The sequence below is a fragment of the Protopterus annectens genome, chromosome 5.part0, assembly GCF_019279795.1.
Source record: "Protopterus annectens isolate FY-2018-M chromosome 5.part0, PAN1.0, whole genome shotgun sequence".
In the NCBI taxonomy this organism is placed as follows: domain Eukaryota; kingdom Metazoa; phylum Chordata; order Ceratodontiformes; family Protopteridae; genus Protopterus; species Protopterus annectens.
In genome coordinates this window covers 767532514-767554608 of record NC_056735.1, presented here as the reverse complement: position 1 = coordinate 767554608, position 22095 = coordinate 767532514, and the positions used below count along the sequence as shown (strand labels likewise).

The 22095-nt window shown below is 42.9% G+C and overlaps 1 protein-coding gene across 1 annotated transcript in view; it reads right to left on the bottom strand.

The window, feature by feature from the left end:
• The window catches only part of ACAT1 (acetyl-CoA acetyltransferase 1), a 704624-nt gene that overhangs the window by 339871 nt on the left and 342658 nt on the right, over positions 1-22095 (bottom strand). Inside the window, exon 6 of the mRNA XM_044072617.1 lies at positions 1394-1507. Coding sequence (XP_043928552.1) covers positions 1394-1507 — 114 coding nt within the window. The remainder of the gene's footprint in view (positions 1-1393; positions 1508-22095) is intronic.

Genomic DNA, 22095 nt, shown 5'->3' with positions numbered 1-22095 from the left:
TGAAGTAGTGGTAGAGAGCAAGATTAGAGGGATTTGAGGATATGCAGAACAGAACAAAAAGGATTTGGCAAAGGAAGAAAATGGAGAACTAGTAAGATGATATCTGCAGTATTCATTAAAAGCACTGTTCTTTTTCTGTCAGCAATTTTTTAAGTAGATATTTACTGAAGAATTTCAGCATAACCATAATGAATAATGCTGAGAGCATCTTTTCCTCTTTTCTGACTGTGCTGCAGAAGAGTGGACGTTTTCACAACTCTAGGTTTTGAATGCTGTTGTTTCAGTGTACATGCACTGGAAACACCACCTCAACGCATTGACCTGAATACTGGTGTTCCCCAAGGTTGTGTGCATGCCCCTTGCTCTTCACCACCCTCACCCATGAGTGCACTGCAAAACATAAGTCAAACCATATTATAAAATTTGCTGATGATACCACAGTCGTGGGTCTCATTAGTGGTGGGAATGAACATAACTACAGGGATGAGGTGAACACTGACTGCCTGGTGTGACAGGAGCAATCTGGATCTGAATGTTAATAAGACCAAAGAAATTATTATGGACTTTAGGAGAAAGGCAACAGTTCACCAACCACTCACTATCAAAGGGGAGGGAAGTACAGAAAGTCAAAACAACCAAGTTCCTGGGCCTTCGCATCTCTAATGACCTCTCTTGGGCTGCTAACACCAACCACATAGACAAGAAGGCTCAACAGAGGCGTCACCTCCTGAGAAAGCTCAAAAAGGCCGGGCTCCCACTGTCTGCTCTTACCACATTTACAGGGGAGCTATCAAGAGCATCCTCTCTAGCAACTTTATAGCATGGTACAGCAACTGCACAGTTGCTGAGAAGAAACTACAGAGGGTGATGAGGGTGGCTGAGAAAATCTTAGGCACAAACCTCTCTTCTATTCAGGAACTTTTCTTTACAAGAACAAGAAAGAGAACATATAAAATACTTGCTGATTCGACCCATCAGGCCCACAACTGATTCTCACAACTTGCGTCTGGAAGGAGGTACCACAGCTTCCGCTGTAGGACTACCAGATTCAGGGACAGTTTGTATCCTACAGCTTGTGAGACTTATTAATACATACACCAACCATAATACCAGATACATTGAAGCCTTTTTTTTTTCATTTAATCCTGCTGCTCAGAGCAATTACCGCCAGCGTTACTTTTATGTAATATGATGGCTATACTGAGTTATGTCTAAGGTTAACAGGTGCAATATGGTAAATAAACAGCTGCTATTCACTAGTCTTGCTTCTCTAAGACAGACCTAAATGCAATGTTTCTTCTGAAAAACAAAACAAGAAACAGAAGTTTTCCAGTTTGTGTTTGACCCACTAACACCAGTTTTTAAAAAGTTAAATAAACAGTTGACTTCATACCTAGAATTCTTGCCAGTGGTGTGACATTAAGTCTTTTGGCAGCCTCTGCAGTCATGAGAACCAAAGCAGCTGCTCCATCATTTAACTTGCTGGCATTAGCAGCTGTGATGGTGCCTAAAACATTAAAAGTATGTGCGTTAATCACAATATTCATGTATCCTTTCTTTTTTTTTTGTTTCTAACATCTTTATTAAATTTCTACATATGACAAAGGCAATCTTACATTTATATAAATGAAAAACATACAAAATATTACTTTAGTTGCAAACAGTTTACATCACAGACAACACTGAAACAACTGTAGTTGTAAACATTATAAATCATTTATAAGCCTTCTATTCAGTCAGTTAAGCATTATATAACTCATTCAAATCCTTCCTCTTAAACCTTGTTCCTGCTCTGCATATACTGTTCCCAAAATTCCCATTTTTTTCTATGTAGTTTACTCCTTCCCTTTTCTAAAGATCCCAATTCCAGTTGTTTTAGCTCGTGTTACTATATCCACTACTACTAGTAAAGTTGGTCTAGACTTTGATTTCCATTTTCTAGTAATTGCTTTTTTGGCAGCCACCATAATTATACTCAGCAAGGCTTTACTATGTCTAGGCAACTCTGATTATGTAGCATAACTCAAAATCATCTCCCCAGTCAGTCCAATCCGACCACCTAGCATCTCCGACAGAGAGGTCCGGAGGGAATAATATTTGGGTATCCTTTCTGTGCAAATTACCAAAGCACATAGTTTAACCTATATGATTTTTCAAATGCAAATAGCTCTACAGTCATTTCCAAAATGGGACCCCAGGAAAAATATACCTACTCAAAAAAATTTTATTTACTTAACACTCCTTTTGTTGCACGATTTCAATTTGGTATTTTAACATAATCACTGAAGATCACTAACTGCTACATTTCTGTGCTGATACAAAAAAATGCAAACTTAATGTCAACTGACTATGAAAGTTAAGTAATAAAAAGTAATAGGGAAAACACCAGGCACAGGAGTCCCAAGCACTTCAAAAGCCACAGCAGTCCACTTAATGTATATTGAAAAAAACGAACAGTGTCTCACATCCAAAACTCCATAAGATTTAGCGCTTTCATCTACTGCACCATAGACTTCATCAGAATAAATAAAAAAAAGTCAACACTGATATTTATACCATTTTCAAGACAATGAGTTCATTAATTAATAGCAACTACTTCATTAGCTTAAAGCAACAGGCTTGCTAGTTGTTGCTGAAGCACCTATCAAGGGGAGAAAACGCTGAGAGAAGAAAAGGAGCCACTTTTGTGATTTTAAGTATTTTCTTTTGATTTTTTTGTTAAGTTTTACTGCTTTGCCGCCTACATTTTGGCATTTTCCGGTTTGCTAAAGTTTATATCTGTAACAGTAACAGTACTTGGAACACATCTAGAGCCTGTTTACTGCATTTCCTGTGTTGCACTTAATTTAAAATCGTTTATTTCTCTAAAAACTGCATTTTACCTGATTTTGGCCTAGCACTCAAGTGTGGGGTCATTTATTGCACTGTTGTGATTATTTTGCTGCTTGTGTATCTCTGCTACCTTTAAACTACAACAAAAAGAAAACAAATCTTGCTTTTTTCCCACTTTCTGAAAGTTAAGAAAGTTCAGTTACAGATTTGCTGTTCTGAACTGTTTGGAAGTTTCTAGAAGGCCAGTGCTTGCTTGGGCTAAAAGGAAGTCTCTGTGTTCACCAGTGGGAGTGGTTAACACTGAACAGCCTGGCTGTCCCTGGAGGAGTGGTTACTACCTAGAAGCTGTAGTTTTATTGGCCATTTTGGGTCAATTCTAAACTCCTTGATCTCTCTCTCTTAAAACCTTACAACTCTCTATTGGCGCGGTTTTGCGTACTGAGCAGCATCGGGCAGCGCCGCCTAAACAGGTTTAAACTATCCCAGGCTCCACAAAGTCTGCTCTTCACTTTTTCCCTTAAAACTGTTCAAACTCTCAAAGTAATCACTCTATTCTCTTTCTAAATCCCTGCACTTGCTCAGCTCTTATAAGGAAACACTAACTAACTAAAGCACTACACCCTCCTTGACTTCTCATAAGTATTAGGCTCCCGATTGGTCCTTCCTGATCAAGTGAAAAATCAGTTCCCTTCCCTAATCTGATCAGTAAAAAAACAGTTCCCTATACTAATCTGGTATGTCCAAGGGTCAGTTTCAAGGTTACTCTCCAGTCCAGCTGGTGAATCTGGGAATTTTGAGGCAATGCTACAATTACCTTATGTACACAGACAACCCTCTCCTCCTTCCAACAAACTCTAATACATGTGAGAGATGCAGTTACACAGCCAAACTGGAGGCAGACCTCTCTCAACCCAAGACTGGCACAGTCAGTCAGGAGAAAAAGGTAACCACCCACACCACAAATCCAGTCTCACACAGACCTATTGCATCTGCATACCCAACACAAACACACAAAAACATACTCGGAGGCTCTAAATAAAAATCTGCTTTAACAGCAAAAACCTCCTAAGCAGATATCCAAGCAACAGCCACCCCTCAACAATACCCATGAATCACATATCTCACAAAATCAGTGTGCCTCACAGTCACAGCCCTTAAGGCCAAACAACACACCAAATACACTTGTTATAGGGGACTCTACTGTCCGGCACACTGACGTCCCGCTCACCAGACTGAACAAGGAGAAGGTCACTGTAAGCCGCCTGTCGGGTGCCAGGATCCGGCACATAACGCAAGCACTCAGGTCACTCCAAAGCAAGTACAAGTATGACTCTGTCACTGTCCATGCTGGTGTGAATGACCTGAGACGTACCTCCCTGGACTACATGAAAAGAGACATAGAGGAGCTCTCTGACCATGTAGCCCAGGCTGGTATAACCCTGACTTTGAGTAGCATCTTGCCCTCACCAAGAATGATGTCACAGTATAAAGACAAAATGATCAGTTTCAACAATTGGCTAAAGTATTTGGTGTCATTCAAAGGGGATCCAGTGTCTGTCAGCCTGGGATGACATGCTCGACAAGCCACGTTGCTTCGCTAGGGACGGCTTGCATCGGTCACCCTTAGGCTTTCGTATACTGGCCAAGGCTCTTTCCACCCCCATAGTGCCTTTTTTAGGCAAGGCTCAAAGGACAACCCCACCTCCACAGACAACCCAAGGATAAAAAAACTAAAGGTAATGCTACTCAATGCCAGAAGTCTAAACCTCAAGATGCACACACTCGAGGCTCTCCTCAGTATGGAGAAAATTGATGTCTGTGCAGTAACAGAAACCTGGTTCAAGGCTCCTGAGAGCACCACAGCACTACCAGGTTATAACTCATGCCATGCGTTTTGGCCCCAAAACTTGGACCGAAGCACAAAAGGAGGGGGAGTATCTATATTCATCAAAGATACCTACACCTCCAGTTTAGTGGCACTGCACGAAGCATCGAAAACCATCCATGTGCAACTAAAAGCGGGCAAAACTGCCTTTCAGTTTGTAGCCTGCTACAGAACGCCCTCCCTATTACATGAACCCCACTTGGCATTCCTGAAAACACTGGAGAATATGAAGGTCTCTCCAAACACTATGTTATTGGGTGAATTCAACTACCCAAACATTGACTGGGAAAACTACTCAAGCCCAAACACCTTCGCCCAACGGTTCCTTGAATTTATAAACTCTAACCCAATGGAACAACTGGTCACCACTCGCACAAGAGGGAACAACATATTGGACCTGGTCATCACCAACATGGGGACTCTATGTTTCACACCAAAGGTAAACCCCTCATTGGTAAGATCAGACCATAAACAAATTTCCCTGGACATCCATATCCCGTCCCCACCCCCAGCCAAGGAAATCACTGTAAAGAATTTCTCAAAAGCCAACTTTGCACTTCTCAAGACTGAGGTGGAATCCTTCAAAGCCCCTGGGCCAGAGGATAATACAGCCCAATCCGCAGAATCCTTTACAAATGCATTCTATGAGCACCTGCAGGAATGCATAGATCGTGCTATCCCAAATAAAACCAAGACTCACTCCTCCAAAAACAGGAGACCGGTCTGGTGGACCCTGGCCATAAATAAGCTATACAACAGAAGAAGGAAGCTACTACATGACAGAGCAAAATCCCAAAAAGGGAAGGCATCTCTGATCAGTATTAGCAAGAAACTTCGATCCCTCATAAAATCATCAAATGCCAGTTTCGAAAGAAAAATTGCCCTAGACACTAAAGATAATCACAAGGCCTTATTCAGTTATGTCAGGAACATGGGTGGAAACTCCCAGATATGCTCTGAATTGTTGCATAATGGTACAAAATATACTGAACCTACAGACATAGCCAACATCCTGGCAGACAGATTCAGCGCAAACTTCTCCCCCCTTCCCCTCCAAAGGAGCAAATGCCTATCCCAACTGAATGTAACCTCCCTGACATTACAGATGCACAGGTGAAAGCTGCCCTCTCCAAAGCAAAAAACACAGCATCTATGGGACCAGACGGTGTCCCAGGCTGTGTCTTACACGAGCTCCAAGAAGAACTGAACCCTCATATTAAGTCACTGTTCAAACTCAGCCTTACTACAGGATATGTACCCAAAGAATGGCGTACAGCTACAGTGGTCCCACTCCACAAAGGTGGTGCCACAACGGACCCCGGAAACTATCGCCCCATAAGCCTGACTAGTCTGGTCTGTAAAGCTATGTAGCGTATTATCATGGAACTCATAAACAAAGACATTGGGAGCCTCCAGACACTGGACCCTACCCAATTCGGCTTTGTTAAGGGCAGATCTTGTCTCTTAAACCTAGTTGATTTCTTTGAAACAGTTACCAAAGCCATAGATGAGGGCAAGGTAGTCCACACAGCCTATCTGGACCTCGCAAAAGCCATCGACACAATACCCCACTCGGGCATCATAAATAAGCTTACCAGCTTAAATAGCAACCCCTATATCACAAGATGGGTTGCAAACTGGCTCAGAGATAGAACCCACATGGTCAGAATCGCAGGTGCCATGTCCAAATCCAAACCAGTTACAAGTGGCATCCCACAGGGCTCAGTTCTGGGACCTCTCTTGTTCGGTATATACTTCTCTGAGGTTCAGGCTAACACGGGGGGATTATGGCTGACAAAGTTCACAGATGACTGCAAACTGGGGGCCATAATCGAATCTCCAGCTGACACAAACATCCTCCAAAAGGGTCTCACAGAGACGGATGCTTGGTGCCAGAGCCACGGCCTCGAGCTAAAAGCTAAAAAGTGCATAGTCATCCCCTTTGGGAAAAACAAGGTACCCACAAATTACCACATAGGTGGTAATTCATTAAGTATGGAAGAAGTAATTCGAGATTTGGGAACCAACATAGATAATAATCTCTCCTTTGATAATCACGTTGCCAAAGTGGTTAGAAAGACCTTCTATATAGCCCACCTTATCACGAAAGGGTTCGCATCTAGATCAAGAGAGGTCATTGTGCCCCTCTACTCGTCACTCATCAGGCCCATAATTGAATACAATGCCCCTTTTGGGATTACCTTACCCGACACCTGCAGCAACTGGAGAGCCCCCACAACTACCTCACCAAGAGGATCATGGGCTACAAACAGATGTCCTATGCAGCTCGACTAAAGAAACTCCAGCTCTACTCAGTTGCTTACCGCCTACTCAGAGGCGATCTATGCCTGATGTACAAAGCCATGTCAAACCCAGAATTAATGGACATGCTCCACATCAAAAAATCCAAGTCCCTTAGAGCTACACGCTCCAGGGACCTAAACCTCAGCACAAAAATAAATAGGACATGCTGGAGGGACAGATTAATTTCCCAGAGGCTCCCCTCACTCTGGAATAGAATCCCAATTCATGTTAGACATAGCCCCTCGCTGACCCTCTTCAAGCGAAATCTGGACGCGTGGATGGGAAATCGCAAATTCACCCCTGGGATCTCTTCTGTGTCCCTGCTAGACAGAGGCACTGTAAACTAATCTTAAAAGGGTACCTTCTGTGACCTACTTTACAGACTCACAGTAGGCTAATCTAATAGGGAGGCGGAAGCCAAATACACTCTGGCTAGGCTTATAAATGCCCTAGGGCAGACAGCCTAGTATCTACCTATGAACCTAAGTAACAATCTGCCATGTGAGTTCCAGTTTAAATTAAAAAACTGCAGCTATAAATCACTAAAACCTATAAACAATATGAATAACCATTGTTGTTTATAAAAAAATTTAAAAATATTAAAATATTAAAAATGTTAAAAACCTAATAGCAATGAACATGTTTTTATGCTGTAAACTTGTTTTTTTTTTAATAAATATACTATAAGATGTTCGAATGACAAGCTGAAGCTTAACCTATACACAAAACATGCATAATATAGTGTGACATATTTATAACAGTGATACAATCATACTTATTGTTATATCTGCTACTGTCTCAATTCCAGCAAAGGTGTAATAGTAATGTTATCATTTATACCAGGGGCACAAGTTGCATTTGACAACTGCCATCTCACCTTTTTCTTTCAAAATAGCTTTTATATTTACCCCTGTGATACAACTACTTCCACCATTCCAAACCTGAAGGCAGCACAAGTAGGATTAGTTACTATGTCTATATAGAGCACTATTTTTGTCCTTTCTCCTTGTATTATAAAGATGTTCATATATCCAATTTTTAAAAGCTCTACAGGTTTTTCCTATATAGAATGCAGCACAGGTGTTAAGCCTAGCTAAGTATATCACCTGCCTAGTATTACAGTTCCCTTTCTTAAAATATTTGTTTTATTAACATTCTCTAGAATAATATAGTTGCCTTCTATGACAGTAAAGCACTGGTTGCACCTACCACATTTCCTAGTACCTTCATTAGTTCTTCCTTGTGCTTGTATACCTCTATTATATTCAAATTTATTTTTCAAGTTTGGGGCACTTTTGTACACGAAGTTAAGCTTGTGCCCCAAGATTCTACAGACCTCAGTGTCACCTTTTAGGTGAGCCCAATTTCGTGTAACTATATATTTTTACTATTTCTGCTGTTGGATTATATTCTAATATTAATGCTCTACTATAACTATTATTTCCCTCTGTATTTCTATTACTTACCAAGTCTGCTCCTAATAATGGTTTATATTTTTTGCCCCTTTCTCTTAGAACATACTGAGAAACATCATTAATCATAGAAACGGGGTGTCCTTAAACATTTAGCCAGTATTGGCATTCTCACTTTTCTCAAAGTCAGAGGTCAAAGCTGCTCTTATACACTGCCCCTTCGGTATACCCTTTTTTTGTTTCCAAGGATGACCACTATTATATTCTTAAGAATTACTTAAGGTACTTTTTTCCTGTATATTCTAGATTTAAACCCTTTGTCAGTGTGAGAGATAAAAGTATCCAAGTAAGCTATCCCTTGAATATTACAGGAATGCGTGAACTTTAAGTACTAATATGATTCAGATATCCTACAAATTCCTCAATTTCTTTGATAGTACCTCTCCACAGAACAAAAGTATCGTCCGGGAAACATACATATCTAACAATCTTATCTGTGTACTGGCTCTTAAAAATATATTCATCCTCCCAGTCCAATAAAACCAAGTCAGCATATATGGGGGCAGATGCTGCCTCCATAGCTACTCCCTTAGTCTGTTTATATATTTCTCCTTCAAAATATATATATATATATTGTTCTCCAAAACAACAGTCAAATTCTACCAATAGCTTAATCCTGTCCCATTCCAAGCCTGAATATTTCTCATGCTGTTACTATAGCTTTCTAACCCTTCATCTTTAAGAATGCATGAAAACAAGTCTACTACATCTATGGTTATAAAGATTAGATCCTTGTCCCAGAGTTCAACTTTCAGTCTGCTTAAAAAGTCCCATGAATCTTTGACCAGATGCTAGACTTTATCATAAACATGTTTTAAGGACCTATCACCACTCCAAATGGAAAGGTCTTAGCATTGCTTCCTGATATAATGGAACGGAATGGGGGTTCTATGTTCTTATGTATTTTAGGAACCCCTATTATGGTAGCTAAAGTGGGGTATTCCACTACCAAGAAGTTGTAGGTATCCTGTGATATTTGATCATCTAACAAATTCTTCTAAGTATAGATCTATACGTCTATGAACTATATTTACCTCATTAATAGATATAACCTCATAGGTACCTGTTATTAAGAATATCATATACTTTATTTACATATTCACTTTAATCATATAATACCACTGCACCACCTTTATTAGGTTTCATAACTCAAATATTATGTTCATTATATATAGTTCTTAGCACTTCCCATTCTTTAATACTTAAATTAGTCCTAAATTTTCTGTTTTTATTATTACCTTGTAAGGTGTACATCTCTTCACTAATCGCCTTTTCAAAGGCGACTAAAGTGGGGTGCAACAGTGGATTAAATTTACTTGGTCTCGTCAAACTATTAGCCTACTTACTAGTGTTGCTATCCTTAAAACAGATGGCAAGGTTTAATTTCCTTAAATATAACTTCAGCTCTATAAGTGTGTCAATCAAATTAAACCTAGTAGTAGGCACATACTTCATACCCTTGGAAAATAACCTAAAATGTTCTTTGTCAATATTCAAAGCTGTATAATTATATACATGAAAATTGTCTAAGGAATGTGTAATCTGGTTTTCATCTATACTAATTTATTTTATCCCTCTCTGTACACTTCTCTTCGCCCTTGTCCCTGTTCTGTTTTCCAACCCCAGGCTTGTTTTCTCTGCCATCCTTTCCTGCCCTGAATCCCAGGTTTTGTGAGTAGGTTTCCACCCTTCCTGCCTCTGTCCCCGATAAAAATTTTTAGACTTAAAATGTGTCTGCTTAGCATTTACTTCCTTAGAAGTCTTTGCTTCTTGTACATTTACTTGCTTATAAACATCCCTTTTCCAGGGGTAAACTGTGTTAGTATTATAATGTTTAGTGTCACGTTCTATTTTCTTACATTTTTTTCTGCATAATCCTGCCACACTAACTTTTGATATTTTCAAACTGTTTTTTATATCTCTTTTCCCACTGTGGGAACAATATATCAGTGTTAATGGCTATATTCAGCTTGTCTATCTCTTATATTAAAACACATATAATGGTCATTGCATTTCATAATGAATTTCATAAATTCAAAACCAAAACTATCAAACATAACATTACATTCAGTAATTAATTCATCACTTAAAACAACCCCAAGTGGTTCTTTAAAAAATCTGAGTCCCATAGGTACAATTTTAAGTTCAAAGCATCTATTCAGATAAGCACTGTCAAGTTGTAACAATTTAATTTTCTGCAACTTTTTCTCCATAGTAAAAATTATGTCTTTCAAAGTACCAGTGTCCTCAGTAACTTCATTCTTATTACTGTATGCACTGGTGGCGCAGTTAGAACTAAACACACACTTTCCTTCTAAAACGTTGTCAAAGGTAAAAGTCTCACTGTCACATCCAATGCCTTTTGTTTCCAGAGTTAGCAGCATTTGAAATGCTTTCAACTTTTAAAGTACCTGTATTAGAGTTTTGTCAACCTCATGACCAAACCACACCAACCGTGGGTAAATCCAGCATAACCTACAACCAGCCGTGAGTTATTGCTTAAATACTTAACAGTGAAAGAACTTTACTGGCTTGCACTTGCCATTAGAGAATGAAAATACATTTAGTGAAACTTGTGTTTATAAATTCTGCCTGCAAATAATTAGGTAACCAAAATGGTATTCTGGAAATGATTTAAATGTTTTCAGTAGAACAGCTGGTGAGGCAATCTTAACTTAAATTTGTTTACAGCTTGGGACAAAATTTAAAATCTGTCAAAGCTACAAACTATGTTCAAACACGTTTGCAACTTCTACAATTTCCAGCAATTAAAAGTAAATCTAAAAATATCATTCTCTATATAACCGGACTATTCTCAAAACTGTGACTTGACTAAAATCAAAACAGAATTCTGCTTTTAGTTCTTAATGTTTTTTTTTTCTGCATCTTTTTCTCTCCAAACCAGCCAGACATTAATCTTCCTGTTAAAAGATCAGCTCATTTGTTCACTGATGGATGACAGCCTCCTGTGTTTGATTCACGCCAAGTAACTATCAAGGATGCATGACATATCACCTGTCTTCATAACAACCCTAATGAACACAGCGTCTCACGAAGCAGGGTTTCATGTATGCATGACTATATCCATGCACTATCCTGCCTTTATGGTACACTGGTGAGCATACACATCACTGCTTTTAGTACTGCCTGGTATTAGTAATATACAGGACCAGCTTCCCTCTTTTCAGGATGGGTGAGAGTCGGTGTTTAACACAGACAGACGCACACAGACAGACAGATGCACACACACACAGAGACACACACAGAGACACACACAGAGACAGACACACAGACACACACAGACACACACAGACACACACACAGACACACACACACACAGACACACACACACAGACACACACACACAGACACACACACACAGACACACACACACACACACACACACACAGACACACACACAGACACACACACAGACACACACACACACACAGACACACACACACACACACACAGACACACACACAGACACACACACAGACACACACAGACACACACACAGACACACACTGGTTCATTTTGCATCCAAAATCACTAGTCAAGCCCAAGTCATCGGGATTGCAAAGATGCTGCTCTCTCTCTGGATTTGGATGCCATCTCATTTTAAAGAATGTTTATTCCTTGTTGGAAGAGCCATTTTACATAAAAATGCAAGGAGAAAAAGCTCCTCTCAGCAAAGCTTTAAATATATAAACACAGAACCATTTTATAAGTGCATTTGGCATCTGGAATGTTCATATCACACATTCTACTGCATGCACAGGAAATAAAAGGTCCCTCAGTATGCAGTAAAAACTGGTGTGGTACACATCGTTCACATCAAACTGCTTGTCTTGTGTTCATAAAGAACAGTTGTGTAAAATCTTACCATAAGCATAGATGTCCTGCTCTTCCATGTTGCAGTATTCCACACATCTTACCATAAGGGGGTGGTCTACAGGCAGTATCCATGAATCCGTCAAGGATAACCTTGGCAAAACCCACCTTGGCTCTGGAAACGTAGTCTAACTTGTAATACTTGGTGAATGTATGTACTTATGACGAAGTAGCTGCTTCAAGAATGGTAGAGGTATCCAAACCCTTGAAGAAGGTTCCAGAGGAGGCCATAGCCCTGGTGCAGTGTGCTTTAACAGTACCCTGCAAGGATTTCCCATGGTGCAGAAGGTGATGGCTTTGAAAATCACGGCAGAGATAGTTTGTTTGGTTACTGCCTTCCCTAGGGCTCTGGGGTGGAAGGAGACAAAGAGTTTCTCAGCCTGTCTGATGGGCTCGGTTTTATGCAGATAGAACCTGAGTTGTCTGTGAACATCCAGGGAGTGAAGTACTCTCTCACTGTCCCCCGATGGTTAGGGAAGAAAGTAGGTAGGTGAATGGCCTCATTCAGGGACAGGTCATTCACCACCTTGGGCATGAAGGAAGGGTTAGTTCTTATAGTAACCCTGTCATTGTGGAAAAGCAGAAAAAGGTGGAACAGCCATAAGGGCTTGAAGCCGATACTCTTCTGACTGAGGTCAAGGCCACAAGTAATACAGTTTTCCATGAACAGTGTTTTAGAGAAGCTTTGTCTGCTGGTTCAAATGGAGCAAGTGTGAGCTTTTCCAAAACGTAGTTAAGGTCCCATGGGGTGGAGATGGTTTCCTAGGGGGCCTGAGGTGCAGTACCCCTTTGAGAAAGAGCTTAGCTGGGAGTCTGGATGCTAGAGGGGGTTCCACAGGAAGGCATGCTGAAACTGCAGGGTAAGTAAGCTTTTATGGAACAGTAGACCAGACCTGTCTGCAGTAACTCACACAGGTAAGATGGGACTAGATGAGTCCTGCTTGCCAGTGGGTCCAGCTGTCTTTTGTGACACCATATAGGTTCATAGGTAGGTACTAGGCTGTTGGCCCTAGCCAAATGGTACCCTGGCTTTTGCCACCGAAGAAAATTATTTTCCTGTGCCCCTGTCAAGCAGAGCCACAGAAGTGATCCCCAGGATGGATTTCCTATCTCCCATTCAATCAAGATTTTTCTTGAAGAGTGCTAATGAGGAGCTTTGTTTGATATAGATAGGTAGTCTGTTCCAGAGTATGGGAAGTCTCTGGGACAGGAATCTATCCCTCCAGCATGTTCTGTTTATTGTGGTGACAAGGTTTAGGTCCCTAGAGCGTGTAGCTCGGAGGGACTGGGATCTCTTTAAGTGGAGCATGTCCAACAGCTCTGGGTTTGACATAGCTTTGTATGTTAGGCAGAGATTGCCTCTGAGTAGGTGATATACGACAGAGTAAAGCTGGAGATTTTTGAGACTTTCTGCGTAGGGCATCTGTTTGAGGCTGGTAATCCTCTTTGTGAGGTATTTCTGCGGCCTTTCCAGTTGTTGTAGATGTCTTTGAGGTACATACCAAAAGGGGCGTTGTACTCTATAATGGGTCTGAGTGATGAGTAGAGGGGAACAATGACCTCTTTTCCTGGATGAGAAACCTTTTGTGATGAGGTGTGCCACATAGGATTTCCTGACTACTGTGGCAATGTGATTATCAAAGCAGAGACTACTGTATACCGGTGACCCAAGGTCTCTTATCACACTTTTGGTGTCAAGCAGACTACCGCCTATGTGATAGTTCATGGGTACAGAGTTTTTACCAAAAGGGATGACAATGCACTTTTTGGCATTGAACTTGAGGCCATGGCTGACACCAGCTATCTGTCTCAGTGAGGCCCCTTTGGAGGATTGTCCACATCGTTAGGAGTTTTGATTATGGCTCCTAGTTTGCAGTCATCTGCGAACTTTGTTAGCTAAAGACCTTCTGTGTTAGCCTGTACTTCAGACAAGTAGATACCAAACAGGAGAGGACCCAGGACTGAACCCTGTGGTACTCCACTTGTCACTGGTCTGAAGTTGGATTTAGAGTCTGCTACTTTCACAGTGTGGGTTCTGTCAGTGAGCCAGCTGGCAACCCATCTTGTGACAGGGATTTATACCTAGTTTAGTGAGTTTATCTACAATTCCAGAGTGGGAGATGGTGTTGAAAGCCTTGGCGAGATCTAGATAGGCTGTGTGAACCACCTTACCCTCATCTACAGCTTTGGTGACCGCTTCAAAGAAGTCTATCAGGTTTAGGAGACATGATCTGCCTTTTACAAACCTGAACTGGGTAGGGTCCAGAGTTTGGAGATTACCAACGTCATTGTTTATAAGTTCCATGATGATACGTTCCACAACCTTGCAGACCAGGCTTGTCAGGCTAATGGGGCGGTAGTTCCTGGGGTCTGTGGTGGCTCCCCCTTTTGTGGAGTGGGATAACCGTTTCTGTGGGCACAAAGCCTGAGGTGAGGCTAAGATTGACCATGTTACTTAGGTGGGGTGTCAGTTCGTTCTGTAGTTCGTGTAGAATGCAGCCTGGGATGTTGTCAGGTCCCATGGATGCTATGTTCTTGGCTTTGGAGAGTTTTTTTTTTTTTTACCTGTGCAGCCATGATTATAGGAAGTTTGCATTCTTCCGGTATAGAGATGGGCCCTTTAGGGGATGATAGAGGGGTAAAGTTAGCACTGAACCTATTTGCCACTTTGCCAGATAAGATTTCCTTGTATTAGGTTTCCTGGCCTCCTCCAGGACAGTGAGCATGTCCTCAATGTAAAGGTGTCTGAAGGGAATCAGAATCCTATCAGCCACAGGGTGAAGTGCAGTAACTGCCACTTTGGGTTTATTTGGGATCCCTTGTACTGTGCGAGAAAGTCCACTCTGACGGATAACTTGTGGTGATTGCCCATGGACAAGTGAAGGAGTAGGGGGAACCGGGGACCCAAAGCTGTCTTGGCCAGTAAGGAGTCACCAACAAGATTTTTGGTCAGTCCTGCTGGATTTTCACCAGGACCCTCTGGATAAGTGGGAAGGGGGGAATGCATAGAGAAACTTCCCCTTCCAAGAGATTGAGAAGGCATCTGTTGCCAGTGCCTCAGATGTGGTATCCTGGTGCAAAATCCAGGAGGTTGCCTGTTGACGGAGGAGGCAAACAGGTCTATTTGAGGTGTACCCCACCAGTGGACCAGATTCAGGAAGACATCCCTGTGAAGCATCCATTTGTGGTTGTTTGTGATGCTTTTGCTGAGATACTCTGCCTGGGAGTTCTGAAGAGAGGGAATGCAGACCGCTTGTAGGGTCACTCCCTGTGAGGTAGCCAGTTCCCATACTAGGAGAGCTAGTCTGCAAAGTAAGACTTGGTCCCTCCTAGTTTGTTGAGATACCACAGAACTGTGGTGTTGTCTGTGAAAATCTTTTGTGGACCCTGCCCGTAGGGAGGGTTGAAAGGTTTGGAGAACGGCCTTCATCTCTCGAACATTGATGTATTCTTGTTTGTGTGGCTCTGGCCACAGACCCTGCACTTTTTGATGGCCCAGAGTTGCTCCCCAGCCCAAGTCTGAGGCATCTGTTTGCATGACCTGTGTGGGTAGGGGTAGTTGGAGGGGAAGTCCAGATTGAAGGTCACTTGCATCAGCCACCACTGGATTTCCAGTTTGAGGCTTGGTAGGATGGTAACCCTGTACTTCAAGGGATGGGATTGCTGGGTCCAGACTGACCGAACATACCATTGTAACTTTCTCATATGCAGTCTTGCTAAAGGTAATATGGGGACAGTGGCTGCCATGTAGCCCAGGAGCCTGAGGTACTGTCTTGCTGTCAATGCTGCAGACTGAAGAACCAGAAAGCAGGTGTTCTGTCAAATTTTTAACCTTTTGGAGGAGAAGGAAGGCTTTCATGAGGTCTGTGCAAATTCTGCATCCCAGGAAGACCATGTCTTTTCTAGGTTCCAGGTGGGATTTTGGGTATTTTCTCTGGAATTCCAGAGACTACAGTAGGAACACCACAAGGTATATATGTAGCAGGAGGGATTCCTTGTTGCCTGCCTGTATTAGCAGGTTGTCCAGATAAGGGAATATCTGGATTCCCTTTGTCCTGCAGAAGGCAATAACTGGAACCAAGCATTTGGTGAAACCTCAGGGTGCAGTGGAAAGCCCAAAGGGCAAGGCAGGGAACGGTAAGTGAGAAGGGCCCAGCAAGAACCTCAGGTATTTTCTGAATGTGAGCTTTATGGTGATGTGGGGATGAGCATCCTTTACATCTAAGGTGGGCATGAACCCCTGGTGAATCATAGGTTCATAGGTTGGTACTAGGCTATCAGCCCTAGGGCCTATACAAGCCTAGCCATAATTCCCTGGCTATTTCTTCCCACAATATTCACTTCCCTGGAACTCTGTCTAGCAGGGTGACTGACGTGATCCCTGGGGTGAATTTCTTATCTCTCATCCAATTGTCAAGGTTCCTTTTGAAGAGGGCCAAAGAGGTGCTCTGCTTGACATGCATGGGCAGTCTATTCCAGAGTATGGGGAGTCTCTGGGTCAGGAAAGTACAGTTTTGTACCTACCATAAATGTAGATGTCCGATAGGTATGCATCTGCAGTCATCACATATGGGTTGTCCTGCCTCAGGCAGCCCTTCGGTCGGCCGGATTCCAAAGTCTGGGTCTGGCCTCGGCTGATGTCGCACTTTCCCCGACGTCAGAGCATCTGGGGTATAAAAGCATCAGCCGACGCCATTTTCCTCAGTTTTTCTTGCCCCAGATGCCAGGTGCCCTCCAAGGAAGGCTAAAATTTGGAGATATGCATTGCAAAAACAAATCCAAACATGCACAGTACTATAAAAACAAATACACCATAATAGATCCCCCCAGCTAGCTATAAGAGGGGTAAGTACCCAAGAAGTATACCACAGAGGGGAAGGAGGGAGGGTAAACCTGACTGCAGATGCATACCTATTGGACATCTACATTTATGGTAGGTACAAAACTGTACTATGTCCTTCAAGGATGCATCTGCAGTCATCACATATGGGTAGAATACCATAGCCAATCTGGGGGTGGAGGTACCAAGTAAAGGATGGTGTAGCTAAGATACCCTGCAGGACTGCCGTAGCAAAGCCTGCTCTGGATCTGGAGTATAAAGGTAAATTGTAATGCTTGGCAAATGTATGCACGGAGCTCCATGTAGCAGCTTCTAAAATGTCCTTGGTAGCCACCCCTCTTAGGAAGGCTGTGGTGATGGCTGTGGCTCTCGTGGAATGAGGTCTAATGTCAGCTGGCACAGTTTTTCCATGAAAGGAGTAACAAAAACGAATGCAATTTCCTAACCATTTTGAAATTGTCTGTTTGGAAATTGCTTTTCCTTGTGCCCCAGCAGCATATGCTACAAACAGCTGGTCAGTCTTTCTGTAACTTTTAGTTCTGTCCAAGTAGTAGCGCAACTGTCTGTGTATGTCCAGGGTGTGCAGAAGTTTCTCCCTTTATTTTGTGGTTGTGGGAAGAATGTAGGCAAGTGAATAGCTTGGTTCAAAGATACCCTGGATACCACCTTTGGCATAAATGTAGGATTGGTTCTCAATGAAACTTTGTCCTGATGAAAGATAAGAAATGGCTGTACTGCCATTAGAGCTTGTAACTCAGATACTCTTCTTGCTGAGGTTATGGCCAGAAGGAAGGCGGTTTTCCAAGACAGAAACTGTAGATCTGCAGATGCTGCTGGTTCAAAGGGAGGAAGTGTTAGTTTTTCCAACACGAAGTTAAGGTCCCAAGTAGGTAGAGGTGGTTTCCTTGGAGGATTGATGTTTTTGATTCCTCTTAGAAACTGTCTCAGGAGAGGATGAGAGAAGACAGGTGGATTAACATTGTATTCTGCTGAAATTGCTGAGGCATGTATCTTAATGGAAGAGTAAGAGTAAGACAGGCCGTTGTAGAACAATTCTGCCAAATATTCCAGTATATGTGCCATGTTCATCACTGTCACATCTAGGTCCTTTGTTGTGTTCCAAGTGTGAAATCTTTTCCATTTTGCTGAGTATGTCTTCCTTGTGGAAGGCCGTCGAGCTTCCATAATAATATCCTTCACTCTCTGGGATAGCTTATCCTGAGGAGGAGTCATGGTATTTTCCAGGCAGTTAGCTGCAAGGTTTTCAGGTTGGAATGCAGAGTCTTGAAGTTGTGCTGCGTCAGTAGAAGTGGCCATAGGGGGAGAGGCCACGGTTTTGTCTGTGACATGCTCTTTAACAGTGGGTACCAGTGCTGTCTTGGCCAGTTTGGAGCTATCAGGATCACTCTGGGCTGCTCTGTCCTGATCTTCAGTAAGACCTTGGTCATTAATGGGAGAGGTGGAAAAGCATACACTGTTAGAGCTTTCCAGCTGAAAGAAAGAGCGTCCACTTTCCATGCTTGTGGGTGGTATGTCCTTGAGCAGAATTTCTTCAGTTGATGATTGTGGGGGGAGGCGAACAGATCTATTTCTGGCCTTCCCCATGACTGTGTTATGAGTAAGAAGATGTCTGGGTGCAGCATCCATTCGTGTGCATCCATGGTATTTTTGCTTAATCTGTCTGCCAGTATATTGTCTTTCCCTGGCACGAACTGGGACTGCAGCTGTATATTGAGTTTCAAGGAAAGTTCCCATAGATTCATTGCCAGTCTGCAAAGAGGGTAGGAATGGGTGCCTCCTTGCTTGTTTATGTACCACATAACTGTGGTGTTGTCTGTCCTTATGAGTAGGTGGCCTTGATGAAGAAAAAGTTTGAAGGCCTCGATTGCTTGTATTACTGCCAGCATTTCCTTTTGGTTTATGTGCATGCGCAGCTCTCTTTGTGACCATAGCCCTCGGATACATCTGCCCTCCATGTATGCTCCCCAACCTTGGTCTGAAGCGTCCGTAGTGATGGTTTGGTTGGCTCTTGGCTTGCTGAAGGGCAACCCGCTGTTCGACTGGCAGGTTTGAGCCCACCACAGAAATTCCTTTTGGAGGCATGGAATAAGTGGGATCAAGGTTTCTAAGCTGTGACTGTGCTGAGTCCATAAACTCCTTAGGTACCATTGTAATTTTCTCATATGCAGCCTTGCTTGTGGGATCAGAAGAATGCAAGATGCCATGTAACCCAGGGCCTGCAGGATTTTCCTTGCAGTCAGCTGAGTTTGTCTTGTCAGATTCTTGAAGTAATCCGGTAGTTGTTTTTGATTTTCTTCTGTGAGAAAGGCCATGTGGGTGGTTGTGTCTAGATTCGCACCCAGAAAAGTTATTCTTTGGGATGGAACAAGTCTTGATTTGTGGATGTTGACTGTATATCCCAAGGCCTGTAGTAGGTGGATGGCATAATCCAAGTCCTTTAACAAAGTTTGCTTGCTGTCCGCTTGTATAAGGCAGTTGTCCAGATATGTGTAAATTTGAATCCCCTGAAGTCTGCAGTGTGCAATTACTGATGCCAGGCATTTCGTGAATACTCTGGGCGCAGTAGTTAAGCCAAAGGGTAATGCTGAGAATTGATAATGCTCTGACCCTGCAAGAAATCTGAAGTGTCTTCTGCAACTTTGTCTGATAGGGACATGCAGGTATGCCTCCTTGAGGTCTAGAGTCACCAGCCAGGACCCCTTACCCAGCATGGGAAGGAGTTGCTGTAGAGTCAGCATTTTGAATTTTGGCACAATGAGGTAAGTATTCAGTGTGGACAAGTCGAGAATAGGCCTCCATTGATTTTCTTTTCTTGGAACAAGGAATAATCTGGAGTAAAATCCTTGGCCTTGTTCTGAAAGAGGTACCTTTTCTATAGCTTTCATTTGTATTAAGTTGGAAATTTGTTTCAAAGCCTCTGCCCTCTGATTTGGTGGCAGGTCTGGCATGCCTCTTCTTTTTGGCAATGTGTGGAAATGGAACCTGTATCCTTTGTCTATTATTTGCAGTGTCCATGTGTCCCTTGTAATGCTGTGCCAATTTTTTTGAAAATAAAGAAAGCTTTCCGCCCAAAGGTGCTTCTAATTGAGCCCTGGTCGGCAGAGTCAAAACAAAGTCATTGAGTCTGTCCTGGTGTAGCAGTTGTAGTTCCTGCACTACCTCTCTGGTTGGGAGGCTGCCATTGACGGCCTCTGTAGGAGCCTCTAGCTTGCCCTCTACCTCTGGCATGCCTATTCCTGCCTCTCTGAGATCTGTCTGAGTCCGGAAAGGACCAATTCTTAGTAGGCCAATTTCTGCTGAATCTCGGTGGTTGGACTTGCAGAAAGTCTTTGACTGTTTGCATAGATTTTGCTTTTTCTTCAAACTTCTTTAAGACCTCTTGAGCCGTGGAACCAAATAATTTTTGCTTTTCCATAGGAGCATCCAAAAGCTTAGCTTTAACATGGTCTGGCAGAGATTGTTCCTTCAGCCAGGCATGCCTACGTATGACTGCACCTGTCATAGCTGACCTACATGAAGCTTCCAATGCATCATAACCACACTGCAAGAAATGGTTACTAACCTGCTGGGAGTTATGCACCAGATCCTGAAGGGATTTGCGATCAAGGGGTTCAGAAGAAGACAGTTTCTTATGCAATTCATCTAACAAATACTCTTGGTACTGTATCATATGAAATTGACAATTTAATGCCCTCATGGAAAGAGTTGCAGAAGTGTACACTTTCTTACCCCATCTCTCTAATGCTCTGGACTCCCTTTCAGAGGGTAGAGGATTCCTAGCAGTGGCATCTGCAACCCCTTTTGGGCCCTGGGAAATAGTTTCTGGATCAGCAGAGTGGGCCTTGTACAGGTGTAGATGTGAGTCCGGGACCCTGTAGTACCTATCAGGTTTGGCAGGAGCCGGAGGGAGAGAGTCAGGAGCTGTACTAGCATCAGGAGTACACATCATCAATAACATTCAAAACAGGAGGTATAGCTAAAGGCCTATGCTGAGGTAAATGTAAAAAGGTCCTTAATCTCTTTCTAGAATCAGAGAATTCCTGACCCTGCCATTGAAAATGTTCTCTCATAGAGTGTAATGTCTCTCCAAAGGAAAACTCTTCAGGAGGGGAGGCCGAGGGAATAGATTCTTCAGCACCAGAATCCTCGTAGGCCGAATAAGCCTCCTCCTGGTGGTCTGACAGAGTAGAGCCATCCGTGGACTCATCTGAGGAGTGGGGGTCGGAGGGCTCAACCCTGGGCCTTTTGTCTGGAGGTGGTTGAGAGCCCCTGTCCGGATGAGGTTGAGAACCTCTAATTAAGGAGATAAGATCCTCTGCTAAGCTAAGAATCTGTGAGCCAGTAGAAGGTCTCTGAGAGGTAACCTTGGGAGGCAAAGCTTTAGTAAGTTTAGCAGCTTTAGCCCTAGAGAAAGCCTTAATGGACATGGATGCAGGAGGTCTGGCTGCACCATGTGCAGGAGTAGACTTGTCTAAAGGAATGGTGTCGGAAGGTTCCTGGACACCAGTTTCAGAAGGTAATTCAATGACCGACTCGGCCGGGGCCTCCGGGGCCGAGGTAGTTGGTAGAGCGGTTTCGGAAATCGGAAGTAGCAAGGACTCTGTTTCAGCCGAGACAGAGACACTCGCGGTAGGCCTAACCGTGGTTTCAGCCGAAACCGTGGCCCGCGTGTGTCGGTCCTTGTCCTTCCGTTTCTTAATTAAATGCGAAGTCGGAGTCTCCGACGGCATCTTGTAAGCAAAACTAGCCCCAAAGAATTCCTCTGCAAACTCCGACCGACGTCTAAGAGTTCGTCGGTTGAAGGAAGCACAGGCTGAACAGGCCGAGACGTCGTGGTCTGGGCCTAG